At 39.8% G+C, this 19,033-nt stretch overlaps 1 protein-coding gene across 1 annotated transcript; it reads left to right on the plus strand.

The window, feature by feature from the left end:
- The first annotated feature begins 11,960 nt into the window (after positions 1 to 11,960).
- On the plus strand, positions 11,961 to 15,857 carry LOC149588963 (uncharacterized). The gene is made up of 4 exons (XM_089861876.1): positions 11,961 to 12,093; positions 13,261 to 14,807; positions 14,883 to 15,486; positions 15,571 to 15,857. Exons 1-4 carry the CDS (start codon positions 11,961 to 11,963, stop codon positions 15,855 to 15,857), a joined length of 2,571 nt encoding a protein of 856 aa, XP_089718002.1.
- The last annotated feature ends 3,176 nt before the right edge of the window (positions 15,858 to 19,033 follow it).

The raw sequence follows: 19,033 nt of genomic DNA on the forward strand, positions 1-19,033 counted from the left end.
CGCTATTCCTAGCTAAGCCATTGTACATCACTATACCTAGGTGTTCCCTATTTCCTTAATTTTATTTTCCCTTTCTATTTTTGACACAATTCAAAACTAGTTATGAATGTTAACCAAAATTATTTGTTATAATCAAGTCAACTCTTAATTTGGAATTGATCTTTAAAAGGGTACTTATTGCAACATTCTTAAAACCTCAATAAATTATGTACACAAAAGGAAAATTCCACGACTTTGCTTAAAATTCTAAAAACTCCCTGACGGTTTCCCAATGTCTCCCTGCTCCTATGTCTATCTAAAGTATCTTAAAAACAAAATTAAATTCACTCACCAGTAATTAGATGCGTGCTTTTCATATTCACTACGTTTTGAACCTGTCCTCCCATGCGATGAATTTTAGTGGTTAGTTCGCCTTTACGGTTACTATTTCTGATGTTTGAAAACGTGACAATACAGTCCCTCATGATCAAATTATAACAGGGATGCGGTCTTCGAACCATGTGTTGGTTTTCACTAGCTAATGCCATGAGTAAGGCAACTGGTCCTAAGATATGACACCCGTTACTTTCTAAAAGCTGGAACAGTTCGTTCTCGAAACTTGATAGTATGTATATTTTATTTTGATCAATTTTAGCCGCCTCAAAACTTTCACTGAAGTAAATGTCAGGGTTGAAGTTCAGTTCATTGATTCTTTCCCAGGCCAGGTAAAAATTTGTCTCATTCGTTCTATCAGTGATAAACAGCAAGTCGTAAATCGAGTTGGTTCCATTTCCGAGGTGATACTGCTAGAGCTCGCCATGATGTCCTTAATATTGCACAATTAAAAAATAAAAAGTAACTAACACAACCCCATAGAGCCTAAGACACCTAGACACACCGGACTAAACCTGACTCTATTCAAACGGCGCAATTTAAAACCAACAAGTAGCGGGAAATTTTACCCATCTAATATAAAACTTTCAATTACAAACTACATCACACGCCCGAATCATTCGAAATAAACTAAAACCATTACACAATCGATCAGAAAAGCACACTGTACGCAGTACAAGAGTAACTTCCCGCCAAGCGCCAACTGTTCATGCAGTAACGCAGAAATTCGAGCATACAATCGTATTTATAACCTTTTAGTCAGGGATATTTATTGTGGGATAAGAACTTTAAACAAATTCCGTTTTTTTCTTTGCCTACTAACAATCTGTCACCATGGAGAATTTGGTCTCTTTCACGCCGCAATGCCGGATGAATTTTGATGAAAGACAGGCCGGGTGGTTGAGGATTGTTAGAAAACGACCTTTTAGGTGAAACTCTCCATCGGTTCTCGAAGATCTTCGGCATCTCGACAAGGTTGGGTTGTTTTCGACGCTTCTTGTGTCCAAAATGTATCCAGCGCTGAGGAGGACCACGCTGATGTCGTGAAATTGTTAAGTTTAAGAAGGACATCGAAGTCAAGATTGCAATTAGAGCCCCACTGAAGAGAACGTGTTCTAACTGGTGCAGGGTACGTAGAACCTTATGCGGTGGGGCTGGACTTGTCAGCTTTTACGGGCCATGTCTCGTAAAATTCTTCTTTGACCCTTTACCTCCCAAAGGAAGTTACATTCGAGCCACTGTGGGACTTGGTCTTCTCGTCCAGGTCTGGCTGTTGGCGCCAGAACTTCTCCTTCATTGCAATAGTCAGTTGTGTGGACACATATAACAATGCAATGAAGTTAAAGTTGATCCCTCTCGACAACGATTCATGAAGCTCCACATCATCATTCGACCTGGTTTAATGGAAGATCCGGGACCAAATTTTCCGGATTTCGGACATAAATATCCTGCATTTGGTCTCGAACCATGGTCGATGTTGCGTTGTGGGACGCCTCGACTCCACACAAATTTAGACAACTTTTGCGTAGTCAAATGTAACCAGTAAAGATTACAAAAAAAGTTGCCCAAATCCAGCTCATGAATCGAATTTGGCCTCTTCCCAGGCTATTCCTGAGACTAGACGGAGGGAAAAATCGAATTTGGTCTCTTCTCACACAGCAAAAGCTGTGTGAGTCCACGATCGGCGGGTAAAGTCATCTTAGTAGAGATGGTACTGAACACGGTTAAACAGGAGAGCGTAGCCAGGTAACTGGTAACTCTCTCTTTAAAACACGACTCTTATATACCAGAATATCACGTAGATGTTTCAAGGATGACGACTTAAAACCTTCCTTGTTTTGAGGAAAATATTTTATTGGAAGCGGGTCGGGTTTAATTAACCATGCACGTAGATGTTTCAAGGATGACGACTTAAAACCTTCCTTGTTTTGAGGAAAATATTTTATTGGAAGCGGGTCGGGTTTAATTAACTATGCACGTAGATGTTTCAAGGATGACGACTTAAAACTTTCCTTGTTTTGAGGAAAATATTTCATTGGAAGCGGGTAGGGTTTAATTAACTATTCACGTAGATGTTTCAAGGATAGCGACTTTAAAGGCTTAACAATTTTGTTGTTTTGATGAAAATAAATTGAGTGTTTTTCAAGATTGTTCATGGCTCAATGGGTAAAGGCAGGGTTTACTATGGTGATACCTAAAAGGTGACAGGTTCAAATCCTGGCCAAGCCACCGAGCCATGGACAATCTTTTTTATGTATAAAATAACGTTGGCCTAAGAAGTCCGTGTTAGTTGGTAAACAAGCGTTAGTCATGAATGACGACTTCTTTTTAACTCTAGCGTCTAATACGTGTCTAGATATATACCCAAACAATACCCAATCAAGTTTTAAAAATTATTTGCATCAGCCCCTTAACTTGACTAGTGATTATGAAGTTGGGTTGGCGGAAATCATATTTCCAAATCATTGGGTGAATATAAGCGAAGAGTTTAACAAGTTTGAAATTCAGGTGGTAAATGATCCAAATAGTGACAAATATGCGGCTATTCGAGAGCCTGTTGAATATCAAAAAATAGAGATACCAGTCAATCGTTATGTTAAGACCAAAGAGTACGAACTGCCTCAAAATTTTGTTGAGCTTTTAAATGATGATGTAAACAGTCGTCCGTATTTAAAAGGGAAATTATCTTTTAAATTAGTGATTAAATATAAAGACGGGGCCCTGGGAAAACAGTTAGATACAAACTTTCCCGTTTACTTGCAAGTTTTAGGAAAGGAAAACATACGGTTCAAAATACCAGCTGATTCCCCTTTGACCACATTATTTGAATTTAAAGAGAATAATTACGAAGATGTTCCCTATATATCCAAATATCCTGTATCAAAGTATGCTAAAAATATAAGTTTAAATTACACTAATAATTACGTGGAAATCGAAATTGATAATGTTGGAGATAGTTTTAAAAAAAATTTGATTACAAGTACATTCCCAAGGCCGCCATTAAACGTAAAACAAGCCACGAAGTTCCGCCGATAAGAAAAAAGCCTCAGCCAGAATATAGACCTGTAGCGCCATCTATACCTATTTTACCACGAACTACGCCTTTTCTTCCGATACCTATTTTACCACGAACTACGCCTTTTCTTCCGATACCTATTGCTACGACTGAACCCGTAGTACTTGTACAACCACAGCCACCAAAAATAACCCCTCCACCCAAAATAACTATTCCAAAACAAACCTTCCCAGAGCCTAAACCCTACTATCCACCATTTCCGAAAATTGACCCACCTAAAACGACCACTTCGCCATCCACTAACCCAACCCCTCCAAGTTCGGATAAACTAATACCTCCAAGCTCAACTAATTCAGCCCCTATCACAACGATTAATCCAGCATCTACCACAACAACTAACCCAACATCTACTACTACAACAACAACAACTAGGCCAACCCCGTCTACTTCAGATCCCTCAAAGATTCTGACTACAGAGTCACCAAAGGCTGAACTCCCAAAGTCAAAGCCGGAGACAATAAAGTCCGAACTACCAAAACCAAAGGCTGAACTACCAAAGTCAAAGCCGGAGACAACAAAGTCCGAACTACCAAAACCAAAGGCTGAACTACCAAAGTCAAAGCCGGAGACAACAAAGTCCGAACTACCAAAACCAAAGGCTGAACTACCAAAGTCAAAGCCGGAGACAACAAAGTCCGAACTACCAAAACCAAAGGCTGAACTACCAAAGTCAAAGCCGGAGCCAGGTCCCCTGAAACTTCCAGATCACCCCAAAATTCCAGCTCCGGACCCCCCTAAAATTCCAGCACCAGAGGCTCCGAAACCCTCTACCTTCGAACCACTGACGCCGACCCCCTCGCCAACGGAGGTTGAGGAAATATATATATTTCCAGACCCCTCAAAACCTGACTTACCGAAACCCGACTTACCGAAACCCGACCTATCGAAACCCGACACATCCAAGCCTGACCTCTCAAAATCTCCAAACTCTACAACATCTCTACCGGTTGATCCGCCAAAGAAAAAACCCGAGCCAATTATCTCTGAAAAGCCTTAGCCTATTAACCCTGAAGATTATGACAATTACACAGTATTGTTCTTACCGCAAACTTTTAAAGCCAGTAAAACGCCAGAGAAAAATGTCGAAGGGCTTTATCGAGCCGTAGCCAACACTTTAGAAAAATTAGTATTTAAAAAAATTCAAGTAACATACCACACAGTAGATAATTGGGGGGATGCTATTGTGTATAATTTCAAAACACCGGAATGGGTAGAAATTAAATTTTCTCCCCAAGTAGCTAAATTGCTTGGCGCTGACTCCGATAGATATTATTCCGGAAGACACCAACTAGGGCCCTTGAGCATGACGTTAGAAGAATATACCATAGACAAAGACAATGCATACGTAGAATATCGAGTCAATAGAACCAAAAAGCGCTATACCCCCTGGGAAGAACCGTGGCTTTATTTCTGTTTTAAAATGTCAGGCGAGTTTAGATCGACAGATGATTATAAGATTTATGAAGAAATTGCCGAAAACCTCCAAATAACTGCGCGCAATTTTGACCCTTTAAGATTGCAACAGTCCGAATTTAGCGTTATTAAACAAGGAGCGGAACGTTATTTTAGAGTCTATTGTCCGGCAAAAATTGAAATGCTCTTCCCAAAGGAATTGCGTGATATATTAAATTTAGAAGCTGAATACGTTGGTGGGACGTTTCTATCCACTAAACCTTTAGAGCGTAATTTTACGCATTTCAAAACAACTGATGACATATCGTAAATTATCGCGTTCATGACTCACTAATGTATCTATTTACTAAGACTAGTTTCACAAAAATCAAAATACCCGCGAGTGAATATACCTGCGATTTTACGGCAAGCGGGGCCGTAATTCCCTTCTCTTTACATTTGAAAATTATAAACCAGTTATTGGGGGTTCAAGAATATATGCCTCGCCAGTATTTAAAATGTACATTCTCAAAACGGCTCTGGAAGATAGATTTTATGTTCGTCTCGAAATAGAACCAGGTGTTCGCGTATCGGTAGCTGGACCAATGGCTCAGTTATTTAACATTCCCGAAGAGGGAGAATTTTTTAAACACAGTCATTCGGGAGTAGGTCTGGTAAATCCTCGATTAAGAATAATGACCCTGACAGCGGATAATAATTTTTGGACTAGCGAATACGATGTGGATAGATTTCCAGAAGACCCAAATATGGCTGACCAGCCGTATTTACCCGGGTCTCAAGCCAGACGAGTTGATAATTTCGCGTGCGAGATTCCTCCCGGGGTATATTATCATATTAGCGATGTTTTAAGTGCTATGAGCGAAGCCATGTCGCCGACGCATAGAAAAAGTCTAAAATTTACGCAGAATGTAGACGGAACCGTCACGGTTTCAAAACTGAACGATACGGTCTCAATTTTGTTTCCCAAAACAACACCCGGACGAGGACTGGGACGATTGTTAGGTTTTAGTAGTAATCAATTGGATCGGTATATCAATAACGAGACGTAAGAGTATCCCGCGGATATCATGAGAGGCGTCGATGCCATGTTTGTTTATACCAATATTATCCGTCAACAAGTAGTGGGTGGTGGTCAAGCCCCTCTGCTACGTTTCATAAAAATGCCGGCTTTTTCGCTGCTAGACGAGGAGAACCAGGAAATATTTAATAATATCGATTTTTATCCAATTTCAACCAGCGATATACAAGAAATTGAAATTGAATTGAAATCCGATTACGGGGAAAATATCCCGTTTAATGTGGGTAAAGTATATATTAAACTGTTTTTTAGGCGTCGACGTCAATAGAACTTGAGCAATGGTACCCAATAGATATACTCTGTATTTCCAAAGAGGATCGTCTCTTCCGGCTTTACACGCAAACGTTTTCCAATCGGGGGTCGTTTTAGTGTCGGCGGTATCTTCAATTCTTTATTGCGCAAAATTACACCCTTTATTAGACCGGCCACTAGTACTTTAGCGTCCGAAGCTGTTGGGTTAACGAGTAGAGTAATTAGCGATGCCCAAAACCCCGGAATATCACCTCGAGAATCGATTAAACGAAATGTCAAACAATCTATAAATTCCCTACTACATAAAGGCGTGGACCGGTTTGTCAACACTCAGAGCGGGACGGGACGAAAACGAAAGAGGACTGCTAAAACAAGCCGGAGCAAACGTGTTAAGCGACGCACTAAACGCGATTTTCTAGACTAAACATGTCGACCTACGAAAGTGTTCTATCCGATTTTGAAGTATATGAAAAGCCAGTGGTGAATAATAATATTGTTGGGACTAAAACGACTGCTAATTATCCAATTGCTCCACTAACTAATGCTAAATATGTAGAATTTATCATTCCTCTCTCTAACAATTATCATGATTTGACTAAAACTGTTTTGAGATTAAAATTTCGCGTTTTACACGAGGACGGCACGGCCGTTCCAGATGCGGAAAAGAAAGTCTCGGTAACAAATTTAATAATTGCCTCGCTATTTTGTCAAGTAGAATTATTTCTTAATGGCGTCGCCGTCCAGCAACCCAATAATATGTACCCATATATGGCCTATTTTAAAATACTTTTAAATTATGGACAAACGGCGGCCAATTCCTGGTTAAATTCTATGTTATATTATTTGGATACCATTATCGATCCGGCGACGGCTTTAGAAGATGCCAATATTAACAAGGAAGATAATGGTATTGGTCGTCGCGCTAAACGCGTGGCAAAATCAAAGACGTGCGATGTAATTGGCGAATTATTTTTGGATATGTTCAAAACGCCCAAATTCTTACTAGATAATATCGAGGTGCGAATTAGACTTCACCGAAGCTCCACGGATTTCGCTATTATTCACAATGAAGCGGGCAAAAAGTATAAGATTGATTTAACGGAAGGCACCTTGTTTACGCGCGAAATTGAGGTTAATCCCGAACTGCAACTAGCTCACGCTCAGATGTTAAATTCGGGAATAAGCGCTCGCTACGAAGTAAACTCTATTGTTATGAAAAATTTCTTAATAACCACCGGAACGCAAGATTTTATTAGGGACAGCTTGTTTACAGGGCAATTACCCTCGCGAACTGTCGTGGCTTTCGTTACTAATAAAAAATTTGTAGGGGAAGCAACTTCTAACCCCCTGGATCTCCAACACTTCAAACTCGATTTCATGCAATTCTCTTTAAATTCGCAAAATTATCCCGATATCCCCTTTACGCCTAATTTTGACGATGATCAATACGTTAGATGTTACAATTCTTTATTCGAGGGTCTCGAGATATTAGGTCTTGACCGGGGAAATATAATTTCTTACGATTTATATAAAAAAGGCTTTTTTGTCGTTGTTTTTGATTTGAGTAGAGAACATCTCGCTTCGTTAGGTCTAAATTCCATGCCCCAGACTGGTAACTTGCGATTATCGTTAAGATTTAGCTCTCCGCTAACCGAAAACGTCACGTGCATTGTCATGGCCGAATTTCCAAACAACCAATTAATAATATCTAAAAACAGAGAAATTATTTATAATCACCCCAACGTATAAAAGACTAAAACTTTATAAATACAATATCAGTCGCGCGCCAATATGCACCAAGTACACACCGTCACGCCAAAGCTCGACATTTGCGTCATTGAATCGATTGAACCTAAAATTTTAATTCAAAGATCGGATACGCGTACAAAAACTATATTAAAACCTAACGCCTGGTACGCTTTGTTTCGGTTTCAAAATGAACTCACGTCCTTTTTTGACGGAAAAATACCTCGCTATCATATTTGGTTGCCCGTCAAAGAGCGCATCAAGCTGGAATGCTTCGTCAACTCGAAAGATGAACGTCTAATCGATCTTCGGTACTATGAACGAGGCAGCGGCAGTCGTTATTTCCTCAACTTTAGCACCAACGAAGGATTCAGCCTGAACAAAACAGGATGGCAGACATTGATCGATTTAAAGCCGTTGATTGACGAGGCTCTCAAGGCTAAAGGGATAGCTGTCTGTCGCATGCGCGAATTAATTTTAAACGAGCTCACTACCACCTTGTTTGACGTCACTTCCACTTGCGCCAACGTCGAGTGTCGAAAACAAATATGCCACTCTCAAAGCTGCTTGGATTTTGACACAAATTTCAGTGATCGAGTCGAACGTAATTTGCACGAAGCGCTGCCTCAACTGGATCGTGAGAAAATTTTGCATCAATTTGAGACCGACCATGGTTGGATCGAGGATCAAGAGGATATTTACGCTTATTTTGTCAACAGTTTTGCCGATTTAAAGAATGCCTTGATTTATGGCTATTAAAATAAATGTACTGATATAGCGTATTTGTTTAACTGATATTGTTTTTATAAAATACCTTTGTGTGTATTAAATAAAGTTGTTTATTGGGAAACTATTTAGTCGTTATTTATACTTGTTAAGACATGGACGCTAAAATTAGAAAAATTTATTACGACGTGGCAAATCCAGACGCTTATGGGTCGCTAGCCAGGTTACAAAAGGCTTTACCGGGTGTGTCAATAGCCCAATTAGTCACCTTTCTCGAGAAACAACCCGCCTACACAAAGCATAGGTTTCGGCGCTTCCGATTCAAGACCAATCAAGTGTACGCTTCGAGCATGGACGACGTTTTTCAAGCTGATCTGATGGATCTACCAAAATTGAAACGCTTTAATAAAAATGTTCGGTACGTCCTGTGCGTCATTGATGTCCTAAGCCGCTACGGCTGGACAATTCCTCTTAAAAACAAAACATCTGGCGAGGTCATTGAAGCTTTTAAAACCATATTTCGAGAGAGGATTCCGTTGAAAATATACGCCGACTTTGGTGGCGAGTTTAGTTCCCACAACTTTGATTCCTTTTTGAAACGTCACAATGTGCAAATACATTTTGCCCGGAGTCAGCTAAAGGCCAGTCTAGCGGAACGCTTTATTAGAACAATTAAGGAACAAATTGCCCGGGTTATTTCGGCCACAGGGAATAAAAATTACGTTAAATATTTACCTTTAATTACTCAAGCCTATAATGAACGGGTTCATTCAAACATCCGTGCCCTCGCTGGTCGGGAAGTCAGGAAACCCCTGACGCAGTGGTTTATTGTTGCACGGTTTTTTGGAAACCGAGAGGGATCAACTTTAACTTCATTGCATTGTTATATGTGTCCACACAACTGACTATTGCAATGAAGGAGAAGTTCTGGCGCCAACAACCAGACCTGGACGAGAAGACCAAGTCCCACTGTTTTCTTGTTATTAAAAATACCTTACAAATACAAAAATGTTCTAAAAATATTGAAACTAGACACAATTAAGGACACCTTTATTAAGTTAGACCTTATATTTATTCAAAAAATCATTTCTAACCAAATTGACTGTAAAGAACTGCTGGAAAAAATTAATTTCAATATTCCCTTTGCTAAAACCAGAATAAGAGGAAACCAAACCTTTAACCCGGAATTGAGTTCAATACTACCGATGAGTAGAATTATGGAAAACTTCAACATTTATGGACACTGCCTTGACCCATACAACGCGGCTAAATTAAGCGCCAAGATAATAACCTTAGACAAACGAAACTAGACCCATGACTCCTATATTCCCACCCCAATTCTAATTTAATTTACCCTCATCCCTAACGATGTGTATTTACACTGATACCGAAGCAGTTGTGTAAAAATTTGTAGGTCATCTTTTTGTACTGTTTTTTTACACATTAAACACTATTTTATTTTATTATTATTATCTTTATTTATATATTTGGTTTTGTTTCTCAGACATATTTAAAGGTTTTATGGCGGGAAATTCAAACAGAAATCTGGCAAAATAACACAAGTCTGGGTTGGTTTAGACTTGTTTGGGGGCATAGCATGGTGGAAGGCAGGGTATATCAGGTAACATAATCTTTGCAAGTTTGGTTCGAGTTGATTGGATGGCGGCCATCTTGGGGTGGCGGCCATCTTGGATCCATGTCTATCTGTATAGTCATCACTACTACTTACGACGTCGTTTAAAAGACTTACGACGACGTTTAAAAGACATACGACGACGTTTAAAAGGCTTACGCGAACGTTTAAAAGATTTCTTCTCTTAAAACCGGCCGTAATAGTGTGGCCCCGTGCGATAAAGACTATTTGGGACGGAAACTTACAAGATAATAAAAACCGGCCAAAATAGCCCTGAGCTAGGAAAGGTCGCCATTTTCGCCCCACGAAGGAAAACCCGGCCAAAATAGTCTCGGCCGCTTATTTCGTTGCGTATAGCGGATTTTTAATGCTTGTTTTAGGACAGCTTCCCTCGTGACCAATAAAACATCACCTTTGATTTAAAAAAATAGAAAGAAAATCTCGGAATATTTTACACAATCGCGGGTGTTACTATAGTTCATTTCAACAACAGTTTCATGAAACTACTTTTATTTCTGCAGCGTTTAAGATTATATATTAATCCTCTGTAGCTTTCTATGTATTGTCAAGTACCTTTGAACTAAAGTATTAACAGCTCTTAAAAATGCTGCGCTTTGCCACTTTTTAATTACACAAACGCGTCATTTTTTTCCTGTACATTAATTAATCCATTCAATTAGATTTTTCCCTGTTAAAAAAACCTATTTAGTATATAGTTTTTGAGTGGCGTGGTTTGTAACAAATTGCAATTGATAAAACTGATTTTACGTTTCGGAGATAAGGTGTAAAAACTGTTTTTTAGATGTATTTATTGCTCTTTTTACATTGGCATTTTCCATGGAGTATTTGTATTATTTTAGAATGAACGTTTCCTCGAAAGTACCTTTCATTGAGGCTAGATCTCCGGCAATATTTCTCCATGGTGACAGATTGTTAGTAGGCAAAGAAAAAAACGGAATTTGTTTAAAGTTCTTATCCCACAATAAATATCCCTGACTAAAAGGTTATAAATACGATTGTATGCTCGAATTTCTGCGTTACTGCATGAACAGTTGGCGCTTGGCGGGAAGTTACTCTTGTACTGCGTACAGTGTGCTTTTCTGATCGATTGTGTGATGGTTTTAGTGTATTTCGAATGATTCGGGCGTGTGATGTAGTTTGTAATTGAAAGTTTTATATTAGATGGGTAAAATTTCCCGCTACTTGTTGGTTTTAAATTGCGCCGTTTGAATAGAGTCAGGTTTAGTCCGGTGTGTCTAGGTGTCTTAGGCTCTATGGGGTTGTGTTAGTTACTTTTTATTTTTTAATTGTGCAATATTAAGGACATCATGGCGAGCTCTAGCAGTATCACCTCGGAAATGGGAACCAACTCGATTTACGACTTGCTGTTTATCACTGATAGAACGAATGAGACAAATTTTTACCTGGCCTGTGAAAGAATCAATGAACTGAACTTTAACCCTGACATTTACTTCAGTGAAAGTTTTGAGGCGGCTAAAATTGATCAAAATAAAATATACATACTATCAAGTTTCGAGAACGAACTGTTCCAGCTTTTAGAAAGTAACGGGTGTCATATCTTAGGACCAGTTGCCTTACTCATGGCATTAGCTAGTGAAAACCAACACATTGTTCGAAGACCACATCCCTGATATAATTTGATCATGAGGGACTGTATTGTCACGTTTTCAAACATCAGAAATAGTAACCGTAAAGGCGAACTAACCACCAAAATTCATCGCATGGGAGGACAGGTTCAAAACGTAGTGAATATGAAAAGCACGCATCTAATTACTGGTGAGTGAATTTAATTTTGTTTTTAAGATACTTTAGATAGACATAGGAGCAGGGAGACATTGGGAAACCGTCAGGGAGTTTTTAGAATTTTAAGCAAAGTCGTGGAATTTTCCTTTTGTGTACATAATTTATTGAGGTTTTAAGAATGTTGCAATAAGTACCCTTTTAAAGATCAATTCCAAATTAAGAGTTGACTTGATTATAACAAATAATTTTGGTTAACATTCATAACTAGTTTTGAATTGTGTCAAAAATAGAAAGGGAAAATAAAATTAAGGAAATAGGGAACACCTAGGTATAGTGATGTACAATGGCTTAGCTAGGAATAGCGCCCATATTTTTCACTGTCAGGGCTACGGAAAGCTCCTCCCCAATCTCTCGGCTTAAACCTCAAAGCAGTGTTGTCAATGTCAGGCCCTCTTTGAGTCAATTTGCTCAAGTTCTGAATCAGACTGAACTACTAGCCTTTCTGCAATCTCTTGATTCATAAACGGTCTGGCAATGCTGAGGGAACGGCAATAAAAAACCTTTTGTGTAAACCATGTAAATTAAGCTTACTTCCATCAAATAGACCATAGACAGCTTTCATTTGGGGGAGCTGAGTCTCGTGACATAATTTAACTCTGCCATATTGGTGGGTTTAAAGCAGGAATGAAGCGGTAGGACTTAGGAGGGTGAAAGCTCTCCATTTCGATGTAACTAAGTGGGAAGGACACGGGGGGTAAAACACCGCCTTCCATCTCGCATTTTGACGCCTACGCTGTAGTCTTCTTATATCATGAGAGTGCGCAGAGACGTTAATGTCTCAACCCCCTTTTATGTCCCGATACTGATGGTTGGCTACGCTCTTCTTTTACGTCGAAAATGTCCATAGAGCTCAACTGAGCACGAGTGAAGTGCGTAGCGTTATCTAGACTTTGGCTATGACAATCGGCATTTCCGTTACGTGACACTGGCCAATCACTACTCCAGGAAATAGTGACACTACTACCACTTAAAAATATAGTTCATGACACACCCCTACTTAACGCGTTGTACATCCCTTTAAGTCGGCTAGGAATTTGATGATCCGATCATTTTTAATTGCAAACTGTTCGATGTTTCTAATCCTATAAAATTTTACCCCGTTAAGTCCATAATTTTAACTGTAAATCCATCTTAATGTAGAAACCTCCGGAACCGAGAAATATTACGCTGCGATGAAGAACAATATCAAAATTATGCTGCCATCTTGGGTAGACGAAATGTCGCTTGATAATTCGAATCAGCCTAAACCTCACAATGACCCAATCTACGAAAAACATGAATTTCCATTATTTCACGGGATTAAATTATCGGTTTCGAACATAGACTTTCCAAGTCAAAATCGAATTCGGGCTTTAACGGTACAAAATGGCGGCCAGTACTCGGACCAACTCAAAATGGGTGATGTCACGCATTTACTATCACCTACGGCAACTGGTGAAAAGTTCAAAGCCGCTTACCAATGGAAGATTAAATGCCTTAAACCGGAATGGTTCGAAAAATGCCTCGAATCTAAATACGTCGTTGAAGAAGAAGACTTTTTACTTGTTCCTTTGCCGTCGTCACCTGAAACTATTTCGACGAACGTTACACTTGATAAAACTGCTGTGGCGCGTTTCAAGAAACCGTTGACGTCTTCACCAGCAACTGCGTCTAAAAATGTCCCAATAGATGTCTTATCAATGACACGTATCCCTGGTAGATCGATGAATGCTAGTGAACTTAATTTAACGATTGCAAGTGCCATGGAATTGGACCTGATTGGAGACGTAACTAGTGGTTCCAACGAAAATAAGTCTTCGTCTGAAACTATTTCGAAGAAAGTTACGCTTAATAAAATTGCTGTGGCCCGTTTCAAGAAACCGTTGACGTCGTCACCAGCATCTGCGTCTAAAAATGTCCCAATTGATGTCTTATCAATGACACGTATCCCTTGTAGATCGATGAATGCTAGTGAACTTAATTTAACGATTGCAAGTGCCATGGAATTGGACCTGATTGGAGACGTAACTAGTGGTTCCAACGAAAAGAAGTCATCGGTTGTAGAAATTAACGCCAGTAAAACTCTCAAAGGAAATGAGGATCAAAGTATTGACGAAACTCGTTTACCTGATCGTGGCCAAGATGATGACGCAACGCGGTTACCTGATCAAGGCCAAGATGATGACGCGACGCGGTTACCTGATCGAGACCAAGATGGTGACGAAATAAATTTACCTGTCGCGACACTTGCCGATGATTCTCTTCGTCAGAATCTACCACCACCATCAATTAGCGCTGCCATTTTAAAAAATCAACGCTCCAGCGATGACGAGATTACTTTCGCCACCAGTACTTTTCGGACAAGGAAAGCGAAGATGACATTAAACGTTTCACGTCGCGTAAATTGCTTGTCGAAAGTGAAAAAGGCCAAGATGGTTACTTGCAATGTTTGCAAGAGCAAGAACAACAAAGACTTTGGAGATTGCAAAAAATGCAAGATAAATGAGCTGAAGACCCCGAAAAAAACTGCAGCCAAGTCATCCCAACAACAACAACCTCCCGAAGTTTGCGTAGCGTGTGGCGAAATATTCCCGAACAAAGACACTCTTTCCATTCATCAGCTGACCTGCGATGCAGTCATTCTTAAGGATAAAGAAAACAAGGAGAAAGAAAATCTTGAAAGCGAGGATGGTTACGCTTCCCCCGAAGTATGGACAGTTTAAACCGTTTTTCTTTATATAGGCATAGTGTGTTTGAACAAATTTATGTTTTTTTTCCTTCAGAAACTGAATGAAGGCAACGAAGAATGCACAAGATGCGGAGACAAATTTAACAGCAAAGCGGAACTCCACGAACATGTTGCTACTCATACAGGACCAGCCATGGAGAAAATCCTGACGTGTGGAATTTGCAAGAAAACATTTTCGCGCAAATATCATTTGGATCGTCATATGATGACTTCGTGTTCGGGACAAGCACCTCCGTCTCACGTGTGCCAAGTTTGTGGCAAAGCTTATACTCGAAAGGTAACAAAATTATCTACAGTTATTCTGCAGAGAAAGTGTGATTTAACGAGTAGATTTCACAAAAATATTATACGTGTAACCAAGAAGGAATTTACTATAAGAAGGCCTAAAAAGGCGTCCTGTGCGCGCGTGATAGTCGACAATCCCACCTCATGGGTGGGGCGAGGCCGGAAACCAAGGCGGGACTTAATATTTTATCTTACTCTATGTTTTCCACCATCTATCTCTTTTACCTTCTCGTTAAGCCTTGGTTTGGTTTTTGAAACTCACGAAATCATAAGTATAGTACTCTTGATTCGATTTAGAAACAATTATAGAACGAACGATTTTCACGTAGAGACACGTATTCAAAATCCATTAAGTTAGGTTGTAGAAAATACCGCCAGTAAAACTCTCAAAGGAAATGAGGATCAAAGTATTGACGAAACTCGTTTACCTGATTAAGGCCAAGATGATGACGCGACGCGGTTACCTGATCGAGACCAAGATGGTGACGAAATAAATTTACCTGTCGCGACACTTGCCGATGATTCTATTCGTCAGAATCTACCACCACCATCAATTAGCGCTGCCATTTTAAAAAATCAACGCTCCAGCGATGACGAGATTACTTTCGCCACCAGTACTTTTCGGACAAGGAAAGCGAAGATGACATTAAAGGTTTCACGTCGCGTAAATTGCTTGTCGAAAGTGAAAAAGGCCAAGATGGTTACTTGCAATGTGCATTCGTAGACGGGCCTCGCTGTTGAACACCTTTCCGCAAGCTTCGCAACTGAATCCATTTTCATCCCGAAAGATTAATTATAGAAATACCCGATCAAATATATCAAGGACTCATGGAGTAGCGAGTTCGTTTGCTGACAATTGACTCACAGTGTGGGAAAACAAATGGGCTTTCAATCCACCCGCTTGAATGAATTTTTTTTCACAATATTCACATTTATGCGGTCGAACTCCAGTGTGAGTTCTCATGTGACGGTTAAGGGTCTCCTTTTGGGAGAAGCTGACGCCGCAATCGATACAGGCGTATGGTTTTTCACCGGTATGTATTCTCCTATGCTTTGTGAGCGCCCTCGTGGAAGGGAAGGCATTGGAACAAAGATCGCATTTGAATGGATGCTCGCCAGTATGAGTGCGTTCGTGAATTTTAAGAAGAGATGTTCCATAAAAATGTTTGGTACAAAAATTGCACTTGTATTTTTTAGGTCTCAGGACTTCCCCAGCATGAGCACGAAGATGTTCGTCAAGATTGTCCTAAAATTTCAACAGAAAGTACAATATTTAATTTTATTTAAAAATGAAGAAAGCTAAAAAATATTGTACTTGAATAAAAACATAAACTATAGTGTACAAAATAAATATACTAAACCATAGTAAAAGCACGAAAAATTATCATCTAAACAGTTTTGGTTGAACTAATTAAAACTGCAAGCTACCAGCAAGTACAATTATAATGATAATTGTAAGTCAAGTTTCGTTATTCACCATTCCATTTACCCAAAACGCATCCTTTATCATTTAAAGAATATGCAGCAGAAAACAGTACAATGTTAATTAAGTTAGAGTTACACCAAGAAGGAATTTACTATAAGAAGACCTAAGTAGCGCGATTTTTCGCTTCTACTCTTACGCCGGTGTTAGTGGACAAGTAAGCCCCACCCCTTTCATGTCCGTCATTGCTCTGCGCATTCCTATTGGATCCCGTGGGGATAGGTCATACAGACGCCAATGACGTATTCCGACTAGATAAAAAACCTCGAGCAAAGTAAACAAAAAATGGAGGCTGCCAGCGGTGCTAAAACGGTACGCGAATGGTTTTTATTTGCCATTAAGAAGTTAGTTAAAGGTTTTGAACCTAACTTAATGGATTTTGATTACGTGTCTCTACGTGAAAATCGTTCGTTCTATAATTGTTTCTAAATCGAATCAAGAGTACTATACTTATGATTTCGTGAGTTTCAAAAACCAAACCAAGGCTTAACGAGAAGGTAAAAGAGATAGATGGTGGAAAACATAGAGTAAGATAAAATATTAAGTCCCGCCTTGGTTTCCGGCCTCGCCCCACCCATGAGGTGGGATTGTCGGTTATCACGCGTGCACAGGACGCCTTTTTAGGCCTTCTTATAGTAAATTCCTTCTTGGTTACACGTATAATATTTTTGTGAAATCTACTCGTTAAATCACACTTTCTCTGCAGAATAACTGTAGATAATTTTGTTACCTTTCGAGTATAAGCTTTGCCACAAACTTGGCACACGTGAGACGGAGGTGCTTGTCCCGAACACGAAGTCATCATATGACGATTCAAATGATATTTGCGCGAAAATGTTTTCTTGTAAATTCCACACGTCAGGATTTTCTCCATGGCTGGTCCTGTATGAGTAGCACCATGTTCGTGGAGTTCCGCTTTGCTGTTAAATTTGTCTCCGCATCTTGCGCATTCTTCGTTGCCTTCATTCAGTTTCTGAAGGAAAAAAAACATAAATTTGTTCAAACACACTATGCCTATATAAAGAAAAACGGTTTAAACTGTCCATACTTCGGGGAAGCGTAACCATCCTCGCTTTCAAGATTTTCTTTCTCCTTGTTTTCTTTATCCTTAAGAATGACTGCATCGCAGGTCAGCTGATGAATGGAAAGAGTGTCTTTGTTCGGGAATATTTCGCCACACGCTACGCAAACTTCGGGAGGTTGTTGTTGTTGGGATGACTTGGCTGCAGTTTTTTTCGGGGTCTTCAGCTCATTTATCTTGCATTTTTTGCAATCTCCAAAGTCTTTGTTGTTCTTGCTCTTGCAAACATTGCAAGTAACCATCTTGGCCTTTTTCACTTTCGACAAGCAATTTACGCGACGTGAAACGTTTAATGTCATCTTCGCTTTCCTTGTCCGAAAAGTACTGGTGGCGAAAGTAATCTCGTCATCGCTGGAGCGTTGATTTTTTAAAATGGCAGCGCTAATTGATGGTGGTGGTAGATTCTGACGAAGAGAATCATCGGCAAGTGTCGCGACAGGTAAATTTATTTCGTCACCATCTTGGTCTTGATCAGGTAACCGCGTCGCGTCATCATCTTGGCCTTGATCAGGTAACCGCGTTGCGTCATCATCTTGGCCACGATCAGGTAAACGAGTTTCGTCAATACTTTGATCCTCATTTCCTTTGAGAGTTTTACTGGCGGTAATTTCTACCCCCGATGACTTCTTTTCGTTGGAACCACTAGTTACGTCTCCAATCAGGTCCAATTCCATGGCACTTGCAATCGTTAAATTAAGTTCACTAGCATTCATCGATCTACCAGGGATACGTGTCATTGTTAAGACATCAATTGGGACATTTTTAGACGCAGATGCTGGTGACGACGTCAACGGTTTCTTGAAACGCGCCACAGCAATTTTGTCAAGCGTAACTTTCTTCGAAATAGTTTCAGACGAAGACTTATTTTCGTTGGAACCACTAGTTACGTCTCCAATCAGGTCCAACTCCATGGCACTTGCAATCGTTAAATTAAGTTCACTAGCATTCATCGATCTACCAGGGATACGTGTCATTGATAAGACATCTATTGGGACATTTTTAGACGCAGTTGCTGGTGAAGACGTCAACGGTTTCTTGAAACGCGCCACAGCAGTTTTATCAAGTGTAACGTTCGTCGAAATAGTTTCAGGTGACGACGGCAAAGGAACAAGTAAAAAGTCTTCTTCTTCAACGACGTATTTAGATTCGAGGCATTTTTCGAACCATTCCGGTTTAAGGCATTTAATCTTCCATTGGTAAGCGGCTTTGAACTTTTCACCAGTTGCCGTAGGTGATAGTAAATGCGTGACATCACCCATTTTGAGTTGGTCCGAGTACTGGCCGCCATTTTGTACCGTTAAAGGCCGAATTCGATTTTGACTTGGAAAGTCTATGT

This window comes from Phalangium opilio, unplaced genomic scaffold (genome assembly GCF_054372755.1).
Source record: "Phalangium opilio isolate 3A_F unplaced genomic scaffold, DU_Popi_V2 ptg000523l_1, whole genome shotgun sequence".
Classification (NCBI taxonomy): domain Eukaryota; kingdom Metazoa; phylum Arthropoda; class Arachnida; order Opiliones; family Phalangiidae; genus Phalangium; species Phalangium opilio.

Coding starts and splice junctions, on each gene's coding strand:
- LOC149588963 (XM_089861876.1), top strand. CDS start 11,961: ATGAGGGACTGTATTGTCACGTTTTCAAACATCAGAAATAGTAACCGT. Junction 12,094..13,260: donor AAGCACGCATCTAATTACTG/GTGAGTGAATTT, acceptor ATCTTAATGTAG/AAACCTCCGGAACCGAGAAA. Junction 15,487..15,570: donor ACGTATTCAAAATCCATTAA/GTTAGGTTGTAG, acceptor TACCTGATTAAG/GCCAAGATGATGACGCGACG.